At 36.0% G+C, this 20,456-nt stretch overlaps 1 protein-coding gene across 1 annotated transcript; it reads left to right on the top strand.

The window, feature by feature from the left end:
• The first annotated feature begins 11,091 nt into the window (after positions 1–11,091).
• On the top strand, positions 11,092–14,058 carry LOC131043397 (probable disease resistance protein At1g61300). Its single transcript, XM_057976588.2, has one exon. It carries the CDS (start codon positions 11,092–11,094, stop codon positions 14,056–14,058), a length of 2,967 nt encoding a protein of 988 aa, XP_057832571.2.
• Positions 14,059–20,456: the final 6,398 nt, after the last annotated feature.

The following is a 20,456-nucleotide window of genomic DNA, read 5'->3' as shown; positions in this document are numbered from 1 at the left end:
ATTCTAAGCTAAGACAAACGCTTGTCTATTCTCTATATGGTGTTCTTATTCCATTCCCCTTTTAAAAGAAGCAAGGTCTTTCTTCATTTGAGTACCAAACCTAACAATCAATCTATTCATTCACCCAACAAAGATGAGTCTCAATTCTATGCTAAATATTTTTTATCTGTCACAAGTCCAGGTGGCTTGAAGTTCTCTAGTGTCAATTATTCTCATAATTAAGAGACAAATCCTTATTAAGTAGTTAAAGAAAATCCATGGAACAATGTGTTCTTGGATCAACAACTAGAAGCCTATTTTGTAATTTCACATGTGATTCAAAAGACTAGAAATTGACTTAGGACATGGATTTAATTGCCATGAATCCAAAAGCAAGTGATATTGCCCTTATCTACTCTCTCAAATTATGGTGTCATGTTTTGTCAAATTGTGTATCTTATTGTAAGCTATTTGTGCTAAATTTGGAGCTAGTTCTATCAATTTTGAATTTTATCGAACAATTGTCCAATGTTTGTGAAAACCACTCCTTTATAGCTCCACAACATGCAACTGCGTCTAAGTCTTCCATTCATCATAAAGAAAAGAATATAGATAAAATTGTTATACAACTATTTGCTCGTGCAATCATGAAAGATAAACAAATGAAAGATGTATTTCATAATCTACTTATAATATCTTTAAAGTTAATTATTTTTATATTTTTTTCCATAATACAAATATCCTTTAGTAAGAACATGAAAATTCTAAATAGACCATGAGACATTTTTGTTTCCTCGTCGTTTCTCCCATCGATTTAAGGCATGGCATAAAATTCATCTCTTCTTCTTTGCTTGCTTTTTTCTACTAATGTATCTTACTATAGTCATAATCCTCCATTTTGTATGTAGTGTAGGCTTGTTTGATTACATAACCTTGTGTAGCATTAATTTGATCTTTCCATTTTTGGAATTTATAGGCTACTATTGGTCCCCAAGAATTTCATATTGGAGTTGGCATCAATAGGAGAGGAGATCAAAATCTCATCCCTATCCATACATACTTTTATCTTTGAATGCATCAGATGAGGATGTAAGCTCTTTAGAAACTCCAACTAATATTGGTGGAAGATATCATTTCCCTTTTCTTTAGGTGTGGGTAATTTCTTCTATCATTTAAAAAGATTCTTGCATTATTGCGCACATTTTTGTCTACCTCTTTTAGGTGCTTCCTTTTGTAACAAACTTCATGCTTTGTCGAGGAGTAGATATTTGCATGTTCATCATGTGCTACATGCAAATCAAATTGTGAAGGTCCCCCTAACAACATGGGCATGATATCACATAGTACCTCATCATGATAGTTCCAAATCTTGAACTTAAACAAACATTGTTCATTGACCGAAGCTTTGTAGTCCCACAAGCAAGCAATCTAGTATGTATGAGGATGTCTCCTTCTCTCCGACTACAACTTGCTAACCATTTCTTTCAAAACAAGATTTTCAATTTACTACCACGATCCATAATCACATTGCAAACTTTACCTTCACATTTACTCCTTGTACAAAATACATTCTTCCTTTGGGTTGGTTCCTTCTCGTCATTCAACAAGGCTCTTATGTTAGCAAGAATCTCTCATCTTGGGCTACATTTTCATTCTGTGAAGACTCAACATCTTCATCTACATGAGCAATTCATGCATTACCTTTCCCAAAATGGGCATTAGGACAAAGAACAAGAAGAAAGCTACTGAAGAAATTTGTCCAATAGCTACATATGGTGCCTCCACGGGTTCACATCAGATCCGACCTAATAGTAAGCAATCCGCCAGAAAAAAAACCGAAAGAGTTTCTAGTAGATCGGACGAGAACTTGAGCTACGAACATACGAACTTTTCATTAAAGGAAGAGCCAAAAGCGGTGAAAAAACAAGTGCTACTACGGCTACACCTCCTAATTTGTCGGGTATACTACGAGGAATGGCATAGATTGGTGAGAAATACCATTCTGACACAATATGAGGCAAGGTGGCCATCGGATTAGCGGCTATATAATTGTTGGGATGCCCCAATACATTAGGAGCACAAGAAATCCAAATGGAAAATAAGTTAGCGGAAGCTACCCGACCTACTAGATCCTTCATGTAAAAATAGGGATAAGAAGTGATTTTATCCATCTTTGAATGCACACCCAATGGATTATTCGATCCATATTGATGCAATGCGGCTAGATGAAGGGGATTGGTGCCTACTGGAATAAGAGGGAGTGGATGATGAGGACTAAAGAAATGATTTAAAGTGGCATTGTCCACGGGGAAACTACCCCACGGCCAAGTCACGATCGTATCTCCCACTATGAGTATGGCGCTAGCCGAGCTTGTAATTACCGTAGCTCCCTGAAAGCTCATTGACCCCGAGGTAGTGCATGTCCTATAGAAGCAATCACAATCATTAACAGGGAGAAGACAACTTTGAGGCACCAAACAAATTCCCTAGGACTGTCATAACTCGCATAATACAAACCGCGAAAAATATTGGGGTAAACCACAATGAGAAACATACTTGGGCCCCATTAGCATGCATATAACAAAGCAACCATCCCCCTTCAACATCTCTCATGATATGTTCTACACTGTTGAAAGCTAGATCCACATGTGGTGTGTAATGCATAGCTGCAAAAATGTCGGTCACTATCTGAATGGTTGGACAAATACCAGCTAACGAACCAAACCCTCGCCAATGACTCGGATTGCTTGAGGTCGGATAATCTATCAAATGTTGGTTAAGTGTGGAGAATATGGGTTGTTTGAGAATAGAAAATCGTTGTGTCATGTCTTTGTCCCCTCAATTTGACTCCCCCTCAATGGAAATTTTTGGCTGCCAATCCCGCCCTACTATTCTAAAGGGCTAGCAGGTTTATTAATCTACTATGGCACCAAAAAAGATTTGCCTATGCCTTAAAAAGATAATCGGCATCGACTTCCCCATGCTGATAGTTTTCTTTTGATCTTCACTCCACCCTCCATATGACCATCCACTAGTCTTTCCACCGCGACCTCTTCCTTTTTGCTTGTTTTCAAATTGTTGTTCAACTTCTCTTTGACCTTCAAGGCAAATTGAAAGACATCTTCAATAGTAGTCATTCAAACTAAACTCAACTCTTCTTGAATACTTGGCTTCAACCCATTAATGTAACGAACAATTTTCTCCTTGTTTGCCTTAGATTGACCTGTTCTGATAAAAAACCTATAAAACTCTTCGATGTACTCTTTGATAGATTATCCCGCTTCTTTTAAATCCTACATTTTCTCCAACAAATCTAAAGCATAATCGATATGAATGAATTATCTTTTCCACCATCATATCCCATTGTGTTATCTTCTCTTTGACTCTTCTATTTCTTACTAAATGAGCCTCCCTCCACCAAATATTGGTATGGCCTTTCAGCTTAGTTTTCACAAATTTGACCCTCTTAGAATCTTCAACTTCTTCATATTCAAAATATTATTCCATGTTAGTGATCCAATTGTGCAACTCTTTCAAATTAAGATTTCTAAAAAAATAAGTAGAAATTTCAATCTCTAGCCTCTTTCCAATCTTGGAAAAGACCCTGAAGAATCTATACAAGATCTTTTGTTGCTGCTTGTTCTTTATTTGCTTCATCTTCACTTTCATCTCTTTCTCTAACATCAATTACTTTACACAACAACTCTTTCAGTGCTTAAACTTGTCTTTGAAAGGCTCTAAAATTGTTTTTTGTAACAACAACAATTCTTCCACCACAGTTTCCTCATGGAGGCATTTTTATTATTTTTCTCACAAACCCACAACCAGAATCCTAGTACAAACTACCTCACATTCAATGATCTATTTACACAATCAAGAACTTTTGATCTAATAAAAATTTGTGAAAGGTACTCCCCGTTGGCAACAACAATGAAGGAAAACTGAGAGGGGAGCGGTGAATCAATTTTCATCGGATCTACAAACTTAACCACAAATACATATCTGATAAACTACAACAATAACAAAGATAAGCAAATAGATAGCACAACAAACAACACCAAGATTTTGACATGGAAAACCTGATAAAGGGAAACACCACGGTGAGAACCTACCCACAATAAGATGATAGTCTACAGTAGTATGTGAAAATATTACAATGGGGAATGCACATGCATTCAAACATGTTGCCTAGAGCTCACTGCTCAAATATAACAACCCGGAAGGCTATAACCCTCAGGGAAGTCTCACTGAATTACAACAAAATTCGGACTGCAATCCAGAGGGAATGGACTGCAATAATAGCATCTCCAAATGCCTGATGACAATTCCAATTAAGCACAATTATCTGCTCTGTAACACCAATCTTTGCTTAATCACAATGTCGAAGGATGAATCACTTGTTCGCACATACACCACTCTCTGATCATGTAAACATGACCTTGACACCTAATTTACATGATAATATCATCTATTTATATAATTCATCAACCTTGACAACACGGTCGACTAAACCCTCAACTCACAATTACAAAATTACATCACACGATACAAAGATTGACCACTAAACCAATACAGTGATATACATAACATAACATGGATTTAATTCAAATCTCCAAACATGCAACACCACCGGAAATCACACCAAGATCAACTGCAACACGCTACACCACCAAGAAAACCGTATAACACAAAGAACATTACTGGTTTAGCAAAATCACTAAAAAATCGCACAACGATCAATGCGGATCATCAAGACAAATAGGACACAATTAGGAAACACTAGTAAGCACGTTAGAATCATTAGAAACAGCAGCACCAACACCACTTATCAAATCTTCATCGATCAACATTTGAAACTCAAGAACACTCAAACAACAGCAACTGTCACAAAGAAAGGTAACTTGCGAAGCACCAAATCACGAACCATCTAAAATGAAGATACACAAGACCATCCCAAACAATCTCCCAATGACTCACCTCAAGATCTAATCAAACCAGAATATACCGAAGGAAATACTAAACTTTGCAAAGCATTGATCAGAAAAACAAACTGTAAAACCGGATCATATGATATTATCAATTAAGCTTTATGAATCACCAAAACCAATTCAGAAGAATATAGTGATACTAGAAATACTTCATACACCAAACCAGCAATCATCGAAGCAGGAATATCTTGACATCAATGACAACAACATATCCTAGCAACAGCAATGTCCAACACTCCCCTTCAACAATCAAAACTCACAACATAGAAATGAAATAAAAATTAAAAAAAATAAACACTTGCTTTATATTATCTCAATGAAATAAAATTATAGTATTCTTCAACAAACATGATATTTCAGTTTTATAGGCTTCATACCAAAAATAGTACTCTCTGCAAGATGGAGCTACATTGGAATCACAATCAACACTCACGATTTTTGCTCTTCAAACTAGTCTCAAAACTTCAACCTACAAAATAATAAAACTACAAATGGGTAAGTGCACCAAGATGGTGAACAGAAAAGCGGCCACATGCAAAACAAAATCAAAATTTTTCATAACCCGTGCATGTTTTAGGAATTCAAAAATGTGCTAGGCTTGTTAACACCAAGCCTAGCCAAAAACAATTAAAAAAATAAAAAGTTTGCGGGTTATGTAGAACTAGAAGTTTTGGCCTTAGTTCTGCATAACCTGTATGGGTTATGTAGAACTAGGAACCAAATAGGAAGTAGAGAGAGAGAGAGAGAGAGAGAGAGAGAGAGGGGGGGGGGGGGGGGGAGAGGGAGAGAGGGATTGTAAAATGGAGACCAAGAGAGAGTAGGGGGAGAGGGGGTAAGAGAGAATAGGATAAGGAGAGAGGGTAGGGGGAGAAGGGGTGAGAGAGAGAGGGAGAGGGAGAGGGAGAGGGAGGGGTAGAGAGAGAGAGAGAGAGAGAGAGAGAGAGAGAGATGAGGTAGAGAGAGAACAAGAAGGAGAAAAGGGTGAGAGACTCGGCAGAGAGAGAAGTGTGAGGGGGAGAGAGATGAGATAGAACTCAAGGAGGATAATTAGGGCTCAGAATAGGCAGAGACGGTGATGGGGGAAAGAAAACGAGAGAGGAAAATAAGAAAGACATGCATGTATACAACCATATATACGTATATACATATATCTATATAAATATATGTATATATAACTATAGATATGCATATATACATACATAAACACATATTATATATGTATGTCTATACATGTGTAGTAAATGTTAAATTTACAAGCATACATTATTATGTCTTCATAACCCATACGGGTTTTGTGAAACACAAAATAATGGTTTTAGTTCTACAAAACCCGTACAGGTTATGTAGAACTGTGAATAGTACCTTTTGTTTTTCAAAACACATGCAGGTTTTGGATTGGTAAGAAAGTTGGAAAACAACCCTAAGGCTTGCAAGTCCATTTTCCCCCCATTTTTGTCCCTTTACACATTTTTTCATCTTCCAACATGATTTCTCGACTTCGTCATCATCAGGTTTACAAATGATCAAGTGAGTATCTCTAAAATTACCACCATAATCTCACACGTCTTCTCACTTTTCTGACAATATAAATTTTTCTATTTTTGGACAACATTAGCATAGTAAACTTTAATTTTCTTTACCACTGCCTTAACAGTCCTCACAGACATGTCTACCATTTTTTTAATATATTAGGACATGGGCAAATATTGATTAAATATTTAGGCCTTTGTTACAAATTTATTTGCCAAAAAAACCAACACCTAAATATTAGCAAGAAAGAAAAATTAAATTTTTGTTTTGGGTGATGCAAGATTGCTCTACATCTGTGGATAGTCTTGCATCAAAATGACTCCCAAAAAAGCCACTGCTAGCAATGAAATTGCAAATGAATTGGTTGGCAATGAAATTGCAAATGAATTGGTTGGCAATGAAATTCACAAGAAAATGTTTTGCTCTCATATGTGGGCATTTCTTTCTTTCTTGTAGTGCTTACTTTTCCTTCCTTCAAATAGCTTCCTTGTTCTCTACTATCTTTTTGGAAAACGTACGCACAAATATTGTAAAAAACTAAACCATGATGTCATAGAAATTACCAAAATATATTAATATTTTTAGATTAAGTGAAAAGCAGGTTTTGAAGGGGCCCTGAAACCCTTTCATCAAATAAAAAAAAATTGATTAAGCATTGAAAGCCCAGCTAGACAGAACAACCAAAGAAACAGGGACTGCCCCTAAAGACAACAAGCAACCCATACAAAGAAAGGGCCAGTAAAACCATCCCAAACAACCAACTACAAGAGCCCTCAAGGTTTGCAATTGGCCTTGTGGGAATGAAGAGTCATGACAAAAGAAGGCTTGGACGTCTTTGAATTATTCCCTTTAACAGTAATCCAGCAATCTTCAACTTTAGTTGTCGCAACTAACCAATCCGAAGGGCCCCACACCGATCTTTCTGGACTGGAAAAAAGAATGTTAGAAGAGGGAGCAACAACCATTGCGGGCACAGGATCACAACCAACAGCAAAAGTGGTGTGAAAACCCTATGAAGCAACCAGCGAGGAAAGAGATACCATCGCGGACACAGAACCACAACCAGCGGGTGGGGTAGAAGATGTGTCAACACACCATGCATCCGGCGGGGTAAGAGACAACAATCCAATTTTGGTAGAGGGGACAGCAACATTCTATATCACAGCATCTTTAATCTTAGTAGCATCCTTAGTGGCATCCGGTGAATCTTTCATTTCCGATCCAACCAAAGTAGAAACCCCAGCATCCAACGAATCTTTAGGAGATTTCCTAACCGTATAATGTTGGTGGGAGGCCCCCGACCACCATGAGGCCAAAGAGTTTTTCTTCTCAAGCCCACAATTTTCTGTCGCATGGCCAATTTTGAAGCATCTATGACACATGAAAGGAATACCCTTGTGAACCAAGGTCTGGAATCAACAGTTAAAAGAGGAGTTAATGGCGATTTCAGCTAGCAGACCCTTAGAAACATCTAGCTCAACCAGAATGCGAGCAAAAGTAGTATGATAAATCCTATAGGAGTCATTATCCACCATAATGAAGCTCCCAATAGCATCACCAATTTTCTCAAAGAGAGAATCAGCCCACAAGTGTAGAGGAAGGTAAGGAAGCCTAACCCAAACCAGAATTTTGTTGAACGTTTTTGAAAGGGGGTTAAAATCAAAGCACCAAGGTTTGGCCAAAAGCAGCATATTATCTTTCTCATAGAAAAAACTTTCACACTGGATTTTTCTTCTATCATTAGCATCCTCAAATTTAGCAACAAAGAAACCTTTAGCCATAGGGAATATGTGAACTGCACCAGAAATGAGGGGATCCTACTATTGGGAAATCCATTTATGCAACTCTGGGAGGTTGGGCTAGATACCCTTGAATCTACAGATAGTGCTATGCTCCGTGAAGACCTTCACATTGTTCTCTATTTCCTGATCAGACTCATTATTCACATTAACAGAAACAACACTAGGGAAACAGGGAAAAACCCTCTCCCAGCTCCTCTACGTGAAGAAGGAACCCTACTAGATTTTTGATCAAATCCCCCAACGGCCACCGACGCCCATGAAGAACTGGTCCTAACCGTGCCAACAAGGAGATCATCGGTAGGGGGGCAAGCACGGGAACGGGCGGGAGAATCAATCGGTGGTTGAGATTTCAAAATCTCCATCGCGCTTGATTAAATTGTTTGTAATGTTGTTTTCTACAGTGATGCTTGAATAGAAAATATTTACAATGATGCTTTGTAAAATATATTAATATTATTAAAGTTCATTTTGAGTTTTTACAATGTATTGTGTAAATGCTTATAAAACATTGCATGCATTACAACTTCCCTAAAACTATCACAAGGGAAACTAACTCCCAACTGATTATCTATGAAATCTAACACTAAATGACTTTAAGTAGACTTAAATTTTTCAACAAAATTTTGATTCCATACATGAATTAAATAATAAAATTATTAGATTTGGTGGAAGAAATAATATGTTAAATGCAACAAATTGATTTTTTTATGTTAAAAATATTATTTTCACTTTTCTAATATTACGAGGCTAGACACATTCTAAGCTTTGACTTGTTTAAGTGGCTCATCTTAAACCACACTAATAACAGCTCGTCTTATTGAGAAAATGTATGTGATTTCGTATGAACAGAATTTTACAATTAGATGCATAAATGTACGTTTGAATGATCTTTATTCTTTCTTCCATTCGACATTCGAAATTTTTACTTGTAACGCCGACAAAAGTGCAGAATATTACAAAGGGTGTAATCTTCTTTGCAAGATATTTCCTCAAGCATGGCTTTCAGTAGTCTCATCAAGCAGAGAGAGTCGGTTCGTTCACGACCAAAGAAGCTAAGTGGCTGTCATTTTAGTGGAAGAAAAACGAAAAACAAAATCTTCAATCAAATTTATCGACGAACTCTGTGAAATCAAAACTCTTTTTCAAAGACTTCGATTATGCTTTCAATTTTTGACCATGACTAAATGCTGAGTGATGATCTGCCTGGTTAAATTGAGTTGTAAGATCTTTCTACTCTTTCCTATGTAAATAAGATTCTTGTCTAATGAGGTGTTCATGAAACTACAAATGCTTAGATAGCGTTTGCTTTTCAGACGAGCCCGCAGATTGCTTCTAGGGCAAGAGTTTTAGCTGCTATTTGGTTGTATTTCACTTGCCTTCCCTGAGAAAGAAACTTGAATTAGAACTTCAATTTTCTTTTTTAAGGTAACCCAAAAATATTCAATAAATCTTGTCTCATTTCTTTAGTTGAATTTTCATTCTTATGTGGTAATCATTTGATCCTACCATTTTTAAAATCTATGTGCTGAAGTTGGCCCCTAAGTAGCCCAAATTGGAGCAGGCATCCATAGGAGAGGAAGTCAGAACCCATTTGTAAGCATGCATACACTTGTCTTTGAATGTGCTAGATAAAGGAGTGAGCTCTCTATAGACTCCAATTGAGATTTGTTAGAGATAACAATTATTCTTTATGGAATCCCCTTCACAAATTTAATATGGAGTAAGTCTAACAAGAAACCATGTTAGTAGAATTCACACGTCTTCTTGTTCAAGGGTATTCTTAAAATACTTTTTTAAGAAACTTAGTAATTTCAAAGGCATATAGTAGGTTATGGAAGATTGTCGTAAAACGTAGCAAATTTATACCCATTGAGCCATGCTTTTAGTAAGAATAATTTGTGAACATGAGAAGAACTTGAATCCTAGCATTTGAAATGAAAGGAGAAACACACATTTACTACTATAAAGATAAAATGTAGATATAAAAATTCTTTGAATTTTAACCACTTTAAATATTTCAAATCGAAATTACTAATAACGACCATTACGCCTAACAAATACGTTGAATGCACTCATTAAAATTTTGATTCCACATGAATAAAATAAAAATATTTACCAGATTTGATGGCAGAAGCAATATATTCAACATGGTCGAAAATGAAATTCCCCTGTTACCAATATCACCTATAAGTCTTCCGATGACAAGAAAAGGTGTTGCTAGTCATGTTTCCGTGGTTAACACGGAGGAATGAAAAGTGAAAATTTTACCCCTAAACATAATGTCCAAGATCGCACACGGTTGACTGAATTTTTTTCGGTGTTCTGAGTTTTTTCTATTCAAACACCTTGACTCATTCGCTCGAAGCACTGAAAATTACAACCAAAGCACGGGCGTGGACCTTGAAGCGGGGTCGAATCTGTTATGCAACACATTTCCTCAAGCATGGCTTTCAGATGTAGCCTCGTCAAGCAGAGAGAGCCGGAAAAGTCTTTTTAGTAGATGAAAAAGACAAACGTAATAGTCAATGAACATAGCGAGTCAAAATTAGCTAAGAATTTGATATTCCTCAAATCGGATTGTTCAAGATCATTCTACAGTTTCCTATTTAAATAAGATTACTGTCTATTGAGATCTTTGTAGTAATACGAATTAATATCATCTCAGAGGAACCAGCAGATTAGTCTGCTTCTCTGGCAAGAGCTTTAGCTGCTATTTGGCTGTATTTCCCCTGCTTTCTCTGACAAAGAGACTTTTTAGTAGAATTTCACTTTTCTTTCTAAGGAACCCCCAAATGGCTGATCCTGGCTTCATCCCTGGACTGATTGGTTACGCCATTCATTTGGCTGTGAGTCAAGTTATTCATCACATCAATGTTGCCATCAGATGCAGGAAAGAGTTGGATGCTCTCAAAGCTCTGCTTCTCAAAATTCAATTAATGAACATGGAAATGCAACAATGTAGAAAAGCTTTGAACTTCGGCAGAGTGGGTACATCCTCTGACCCTCCTTTGCCCTTTGCGGTCAACAGTTGGTTGAACGAATTGAATGCTTTTCTGGAGGAAGCATCTGATTTGGCTCAGCACTGCAACGTACAATCATACTGGCATCTCTTTCCTCGTTACAGAACGAGCAGAAAGATTAGGCGGCTCATTGAAAATGTTGAAAAGCATCTAGCATCCACGCCTTCCGTTGCTTTTCTGCATCAACTACAGCAGCAAGTGGCAAATCAGCAACTTCTTGAGCAGATTAAAGGGGCAACAGATTCTCTTAATCTGCATACTTCAGCACTTGCCGATACATTTGGAGATTCTTTTCCATCTACTTCTATAGCTGCTCCTAACACGAAGTATATTGAGGAGGCACTCGTTGTCGGACAAGATTCTTCATTCACGAGACTTTTGGAGCTGATTCACTCAGAGCAGCGGAAAAACGTGTCTCATTTCGGCCTTGTTGGGAAAGGCGGGGCCGGTAAGACTCTACTACTCAAACGACTCTTCAACAGTCACCAGGTACAGAATCTCTTTTGCAATGACTTGATGCTTTGGCTTACTATTTCACAAAATCCATCTTTCAATACCCTTAGAAATGATCTTGTGAAACAAATAGCTCTTAAAGGAAATGAAATATTGCACAGTAGACATGAAGACCATGTGAAAACGTGGCTGAATGAAAGCATGAGAAAACACAAGTTTGCCCTGTTTTTAGACGATGTTTGGGAAACAAGTGCAACATCCTTGTTAGAGGAGCTGTGTATTCCTCACTCTCCACTCCACAACTCCAACATCATCATTGCCACTTCCAGAAGTAAGAGTGTGCTCTCACAGTTGGGTGTTCCACCTCCATCAATCATCCAAATGCAAGACTTGACTGAGGATGAAAGCTGGAGATTGTTTTCTACTCGTGCTTTTCCACACAGTAATGAAGTTTTGTCCATGAGCATTGACCAGGAAATAGCGAGGCGCGTTTGCAAGGAGTGCGGGGGGCTTCCATTAGCAATCAAAGTAGTCGGACAGGCAATGGCAGGTGTTGCTCAGTCAAATGAATGGGAATTCGCACTCCAGAGATTGCAGAATGATGTTACGCACTCGCTCTCAAGCAAGTTGAGATTAAGCTACGATGCTTTGGCCGATTTACCAGGATATGGCATTTCCTTGCAGTTGTGCTTCCTCTGCCTCGCTGCTTTCTCAGAAAACGAAGTCATGCCGGCTGCAAATGCTATCAAGTACTGGATTGGAGAAGGGTTGGTGTCAGGGCCAGATCCTGTCGAAATTGGAGCGATATACCTCATTTTGTTAGCAAACCGATGCCTTATTGAACCAATCCAGAAGGATCACGACGGAAGGGTGATCAGTTTCAGGGTGCATGAAGTATTGCACCACTTTTTAGCACACCAGATTGCTGAAAAGGAAGAAAAATGCTTCTTTCAGGCACGTAGAGATTTAGAAGAGTTTCCCGCTGATGACTGTGAGGGACACACCAGAATTTCATTAATGGACAACTGTTTGACTAAGGTTCCAAAGGCATTCGGAGCGCCCTATATCCGCTCCTTACTACTGGCTGGTAATACATCTTTGAAGGAAATTCCTAAAGAAGTGATTGGGAGTATGACCGCTCTCAGGGTCTTGGATTTGTCACGGACTGCCCTCCAGTCGTTGCCAAAAAATGTGGGAAGCATGAAACATTTGGTTTGTCTCAGATTATGCTCTGTTCCAATCAAGAAACTGCCCTACTCTGTCGGTACCCTCAGAAACCTTCAAGTATTGGATCTTTATCAATCTGATATTACACAACTCCCATCCAGCATTTCTAAGTTGAATTCCCTACAAGTTCTTAATGTTGCTTCTTGTCAAGACCTGCAGTGGATGCCTTATGGGATCTCACACCTTAGGTCTCTGAAGTACCTGCATGTGGGCGGATCTCGAAATGTAGCATGGAATAAGAACAGAAGAGGTCGGCTTTCGATTAATGATTTGGGCACCCTAAACCAACTCAAAAGCTTGGTGCTTACAAATAATGGTGAAATAATTCGAGAAGGAATGCTCGGAACCATGAAGCAGATGGAATCTCTATTTTTTGATCTCACGGATACAGAAAAGCTCCCCCATGACATGACTGCCATGTCTAAATTGAGGATACTCTGGTTAACATGTCCTCACTTAATCGAAATAGAGGATTCATTTTGTGGATTTCAAAATATAGGCTACATTAGATTGTTCAACTGTGGCAAGTTGAAACAACTACCTCCGTTGCAGAAGCTTGAGAACCTGAAGCATTTACAGATTGTTAAGTGCCCCAACATAGAAAAGTTCCCAGAAGAATTCGGAAAGTGGGGAGGATTTCCTAAGCTTGAGGTATTTTCAGTGGTGGAGGTGGAGAAATTAGAGCAGCTGCCAATAGCAGAGGAGGGGGCACTGCCTTCACTTAAAATACTGACAATAATGAAGTGCGAGGCATTGCAGAGGTTACCACAGTGTTCTTGGAATTTGAAGAGTGTAGAGAAGATAAGAGTTTACGGTTGCTCAAAGGTTCTTCATGTCATGGTAGAGGAAGAAAAATTTATCAAGACAAAGAGCAAGGTGCAAACAATAACATTATCAAGTGCAGAAACTAAGACATTGGAAAAGCGCTACTATGATATCCTTCGCCGGGGTGAACATTTTTATTACGGTGAATTTTGGTACAGCGAGATGTTTCAATTTTTAGACAAAATTAATCGATTTTGGTCTTTATATGTTTTAGGTCAAAATAATGGTATATAAACATATACTATTATATAACCTTTTAACAACAAACTTTTTGTACTAAATTACATGCAATTGTAAAGTTTAAAAAGCTTTTACCAGTTTTTTATTTTTTATTATTTTTTATATATATATATTATAAATTTATAACTAATGCTTATTTTAATTTTTCAAATTTTATATACATTGATTTAGTGAGGATTAGTTCACAATTTTAGGTTAGCTTAGATTTGTTTATAGATTGAGTCATATAACATGGCCTATCATATGTTATTCAAAATGTATGTATCTCATTTTTAAACTATCTTTTTATGGAAATTAGCTGCATTTTGTCAATTTATAAATCAAAAAGATTGAATTAACTGACTGAGATCAATTGTTTATAAATAGACCTAGGTCACCAACAAGCAATTTGGGAATCATCTAAATAGGACATCACAACTCAAAAATACTATTTGATTATAGAGAACTTTAAAGTCTCATCTCTACATCATTAAACATCTTATTCTTGCATTCCTTGTGTCTAGGAAATTGTACAACCACCTTCTAAGGGCTTGACTTGCAATTCAAACAGGCCAAGGTTTTTGCCCCTCACCTCAAAGCAAGCACTACGACACTTTTTAGCACAACCTATTTTTAATTACAAGTCAATAACCTAGTCATACCAATTCTAAAAGTTTACACCAGTGTTATGGCATGTTATAGCAGAAGGTTAAGTCCACATGATGTGATTTAGTCTAAGGCTAGTTCATACATTGCCTCATTAAAAATGTAGTTTTCACCAAAATTTGTTGCCACTTTCTAATATCTAATCTACATTATATTTTTGAGTTAATTGTCACAACACATTCCCAAGCCAACAACAAAAGATCACATTAACACATTGTCATTCCAAAGTAACAGCATTTTTATCTCTTTGTGTTTTGATTCTCAATTTATTTGCTTTAATATTGATTGATAGTTTTATTTCTTGATTATTATATGATAATATATCATAAATGTAGGCCATTTCTTATTTTCCTCACATAAATTGGTGAATGTTGACCTAACTTAAAAACCGCCTAGATACTAGCTACTAGCCCTAGCTTGAAACTTACTAGCTACTAGCCCTAGCTTGAAACTTCATTTTCCATTTTTACATATGATATAGTGTACATTTATTGGTCAATCTTGTATTATTTAAGCGTATGTTCTCAATTTGTATGCCAAAGAAAATCCCAAGGTCTCTAATTCCCATGTGACAAAGTACTAGGTTAATTCTTCCATTGCCATGTCATAGTAATGCAGTCCAACCCTCTGATTTTTTCGTAAAAGCAAAAGGCAAATTCAATGAAGAAAGCTTCAAATTTTTTATTGGAACTGTCCAGAAGTTAATTACAACCGAAAAGTAAATCAAACTCTAATCTTCTTTTATGCTCAGCCCTGTAAATGTCTTCAACCTGCTCTGTTGTCATTCACTCCAATCTCTGACATTCCAGTCATCCTCCATACCCTGGACATTGAATTTCCTGCCCTCCAATTTTAATTTCACAAAATTAATATGCTGTTCATTAATTCTAAATTTCGCAGGCCTGTAGCATTTCTTTTCACGCACTGTGTATTTTTGTCTTGCAGCTTGTAAGAAGTGAATGCTCTGTACACAATCAACACTCAGCTGTTCTCACCACTCACGCACCAATTCCACCAGACTTTCTCATTGCCCACGCACCATTCCAACCCTCCTTCATTCCTTACGCTGACTCTATCTTCCACCACGCAGGTCTGTATACCTCTCCTCCCTATCGCAAGTCTGTTCTGTTTCCTCTTCCGTCCAAACCTTTCTCTGCCCTTTCAATATCCTTCGCAGCATATGAGAGACGATAGTAATTGGGAGTTTTTAATGTAAATTGTATTTATATTTGCTACATAAACAAATATTGATTTATCTGGAACATAAATTGGACAAGCAAAGTCTTTTGAAAACAAATTAAAATCAAAACTAAAACCCAATTGTCAAGAGAACCAAAATATGAATTTTAGGATAGCCAATCTACCCGGATGCTCCGGCGTCACATAGTTTATGCCTATTATTCAAAATTTGACCATCTCTATTCACCTCAGTGATGTGGAGAATTCCAATCACAATGCTCACTTTGAATCACTTGAGAATAAAAATAAAAGTGAGACAACCACTATATATTTAGGAAATAAACAAGTTAAATGAGGACGACAAATCATTATTTTTAGTTGAGGAACTCCAATTTCTTATTTAAGAATTGGACATATTAAAGAGGAATTTGTCAAATTGTTGGGAAATTACTTCCTCTCATGATACTTCTATCCATCTCATTTGTGTTTTTTCTATCATCATTCCCTCCAGCAATCCTAATCACCAATATTTCATCTTAAATGTCTTCTATCATCCCTTGCCTATAGCTTTAGTACCATTGCCCATCCCATTTCATCCCATGTGCTTGTCTATCACCCCTTCCATCATTGCACCTACCCATCCTTTCCATTCCATCCCCCATTCTAGACCATTTATACCCTCCTCCACTATTCTATCATAGTCCACTTACATACAATCTATTATGACTTAATAAATTCATCCTCTACTCCTTTAAAACTATCACTATTAATCATCATGAAGGAGATTGGCAAGGTCAAGAACCATTTTAACAAATGTCCATTTTTCTCTAAAAATATTATCACCAGTTAATTCATGATGTAATCCATTACAATATAAAATTATTTCACATCCTTTCGTAATGTATTTCATGAATTCTTGATTCAAAATGCACAATGGAAGGAGATCTAGTGACCCACATATATGCATTCAATACAACACTATTAGGCATTATTTATGATGAACAATTATCAATAAGAATTTCCCCCATGTATACTAAAAGATTATGCATTGGAATTGTTCTTTTTACTTTCATATAGATCAATCCTCTCTTAGACCAAGCTATCAAATGTCTTTGTACAACAATTTCAATAAGCATAATAAAAATAAGGAATTAATGAGAATATTCACGATTATGTATTATGATTCCAAACATTTCTAAGATGAATTATCAACCACATGATAACTATTTATGACAGTTATTCATCAATTTAGTTTTCTTCCATCCATAATTTTGATTTAAAGTGGTCTTTAATCATTAGCAATAAAAAGAGATCTACTATGATTTAGGTCTTGTATGTTCTATATTTCTTATGTCATGTTGCTCTTCTAAGCAAGAGTGCATTTTTTCTATATTTAAATGTGGGGCATTTTTTCTTGTCATGCTTGTAGGCATTGTTGTTACCCTCTAAATGGCATCAAACTTCACTAATCTAGTAATACTGCTAGTATTTTAGATTTAATAATGCATTGGGATGTCTCCACAATCAAAGTGACACAAATATTTTATTCCCAAAGTCTTTCTTGAGGTATGTCTTCTAAAATACCTCTAGATTTGGTTCTTGATAAGGTCATTCTAACATTCAATAAAATCATTACTTAATTCTTAATAATCTAGGTGGTATTCAAAGCTATTCTACCTGAAATGTTAATCAAATTTGAACTAGAATTGGATACTAGTCTATAAATAAAATTATACTATAATCTAGAAGGTTTTGATTGTAAACACATATATTGCAAAAATAGAAAACAAACTATCAATTCACTACGAAAATAAAATCTACTTCTACAAACACATACACTACAAAAATAGAAATATGATTGCATCAAATAATAGAAGAGAAATTAAATCATTATATAACCTATTTGTATTATTTGAGTAGAATGCAAGATTGAAAAGAAGATGTTTTTGTAGTTTTATGAATTTAATACATGTAGGTTGGTTTAACAATCAAATCATAAAATAACTTAATTCAGTAACACCGTGAAATGTAATTAATAGGAAAATAACGAGAGCATTTTTCCCTCAGGTGAGTGGGCCCAACTTCTCTGTTGTTGGATCAATCCATTATTCAAAAAGAACTATCAACTTTACTATACCTTTATAAATAAAATAGGAGATTACATTAAATTTCTTATTATCACTAAGAGGCTATGCATTGTCCTAGATCTAAGCTAAGAGAGACTTGACTATTCTCTTGATTGTGTTCTCATTCCCTTCCCCTTTCAAAAGGAAGGTCTTTCTTCATTTGAGTACCAAATCTAATTATCAATCTATTCATTCATCTACCAAAGATAAGTCTCAATTCTATGCTAAAATTTGTTTACCAATCACGAGTTTAGGTGGCTTGAAGTTCTCTAATGCCATTTATTCTCATACTTAGGAGACAAATCCCTATTAAGTAGTGAAAGACAACTGATGGTACAATACGTTCTTGGATCAACAAATGGAACCCTATTTGGTAGTTGCGCATGTCATGTGATTCAAAAGACCGTAAGTTGAATTAGGACCTAGATTCAATTGCCATGAATCTAGGGGCAAGTGATATTGCCCTTATCTAGTCTCTCAAATTATGGTTCCATGTGTTTTTGAATTACGCATCATAGCATAAGCTACTTGCGCTAACTTTGGAGCTGGCTCTATCTATTTCAAATTCAATCAAGCAATTGTCCAACATTTGTAAAAACCACTCTTCTATAGCCACAAAACATGCAGCTAATATAAATACAAATATTTATAAGCCTTCTACAAATCTTATTTAAAACCATTATGAAGATATTATTTAATTTATTGTCTAGATATACCTTATAATGTCAACCAAATATTTAGGGTAAATATATTTAATTTGAATCTTTTTAGACTCCAAAGAAATTATCTTTTACACAACAAACTTCACAACCCAGTATTATATGGCCATATTTCCTTACTTGAGCCTAAAATGACAAATCCAGAACTATTCTACACAAATTTTAGCAAATCCAAAAAAATTCTTTGCATTTACTCGTGAATAACCAAAATTATCCCTCTTTTAGTTACATAACCCAAATTATAAATTCTACCTTTGCATTTATTGATACTTGTATTCAATGTGGTTTACAATAGACAAATTGCAGATAATTTCTTACATTCCATGGGATTATAAAATATTGTGAACACTGACAACTTTAATAGATTGTGGTTCCTACACCAGCATTTATGACCCTCTGCAAATTGGTCAAGCTCAACTCACTTGATAGTCACAACCATGAAACTTCCAATACAACCTTGCTTTTGTCCTTTGATAATGAAATCTTCTAGGTTTTCATCCTTTGACCTCCAACACATCCATGGTTTTTGTCCTTGAATCTAGGAATTCAAACACAAGTGCTCATATGGTTCTTAGGGTTTCTAAATATCTTACCCACAAGAAGAATGACAAAGACTACATTAAATTCCAAGATCTCAAGGCTAGAAAACAATATAGAATGCCCGTACCTAACAAGAATATTCTTTCCCTTAAATCGCTCTTGAAATCATGTCATGTGTTCTTGGACGTACCTCAAAGGCATTGAGACATTGTTAATTTAGTTCTTCCTATTCGAATTTTTCTTCCTGTTTCACAACCATACTTTAGAAAACCTGGACACTTTATCATTAAAAAAATGTATGCAGGAAGCATTGTTTTGGTGGCCTTTATTTGTTTGAAGTTTTTGTGTTCCAACAACGATGAAATTTTCTATAACATGTTTCTTTTACCTTACATTTTCAAGAGCTTAGATTACTTTAGTTGGCATGACTGCATTTAAGGTTTTTTATATTCAATTGAGATGCGTGATTTGCAAGTTGAAAGCATGCATATTAAGAAATTGGAAGGTTTAAAAGGCTTTTACCCTGCATAAATCTCAGAACTTTATAGATAAATGTTACAGAGCAAAGAAATAAAAAACAAACATATAGGCATCAGAGTATGAATTTTTTCTTGCACAATCTCATCCCCTTTTGCTGGAGAACATACATTCAATATCCTGCTCTTTAGGGACTAAGCTATGAATCTGGTTGCCCTTGAAATAGACAAACTTCTAAGTTTCATTTTACCAGAGAAAATACTACTTGCAATGCAAGTCAGTTTTCTTTGTACTTTATAATCTTTGCTATTGATTTCAACTTTGCTGAACAATTATTATTTTGCCCCTATCTTTCTATAGATTCATCACACCCATACGTGCTATGGTCACATTGATGTATACAAAGCATTAAGTATTTGAAGCAAACTGAACATCTTGAACAAGTTTTAGTCTGTCAAATGTCCTGGAAGCTTATTTTATTTCATATATCCTTACTCAAACTAATCAAGGAATAAAGCACAACTGAGGCCTAAAAGAGCCAACTCTTGCTACAGTCATCTTACTTATACACATATCATCATGTTCTTTTCTGTGGTTTAGTTTTTAAAATTGGATGTTCAAATGCTGGTAATTTCCTTCTGATCGTAACATTTAATCTTTGATGAATATCTTGCATCTTAAAACAAATGCAATTCTCCTTAAAATT

This window comes from Cryptomeria japonica, chromosome 5, assembly GCF_030272615.1.
Source record: "Cryptomeria japonica chromosome 5, Sugi_1.0, whole genome shotgun sequence".
Lineage (NCBI taxonomy): Eukaryota > Viridiplantae > Streptophyta > Pinopsida > Cupressales > Cupressaceae > Cryptomeria > Cryptomeria japonica.
The sequence above is the reverse complement of the archived record's forward strand: the minus strand, read 5'-3'. Positions and strand labels throughout refer to the sequence as shown.

What these genes read in the sequence shown, in the direction of transcription:
- LOC131043397 (XM_057976588.2), top strand. Translation starts at nt 11,092, where the DNA reads ATGGCTGATCCTGGCTTCATCCCTGGACTGATTGGTTACGCCATTCAT.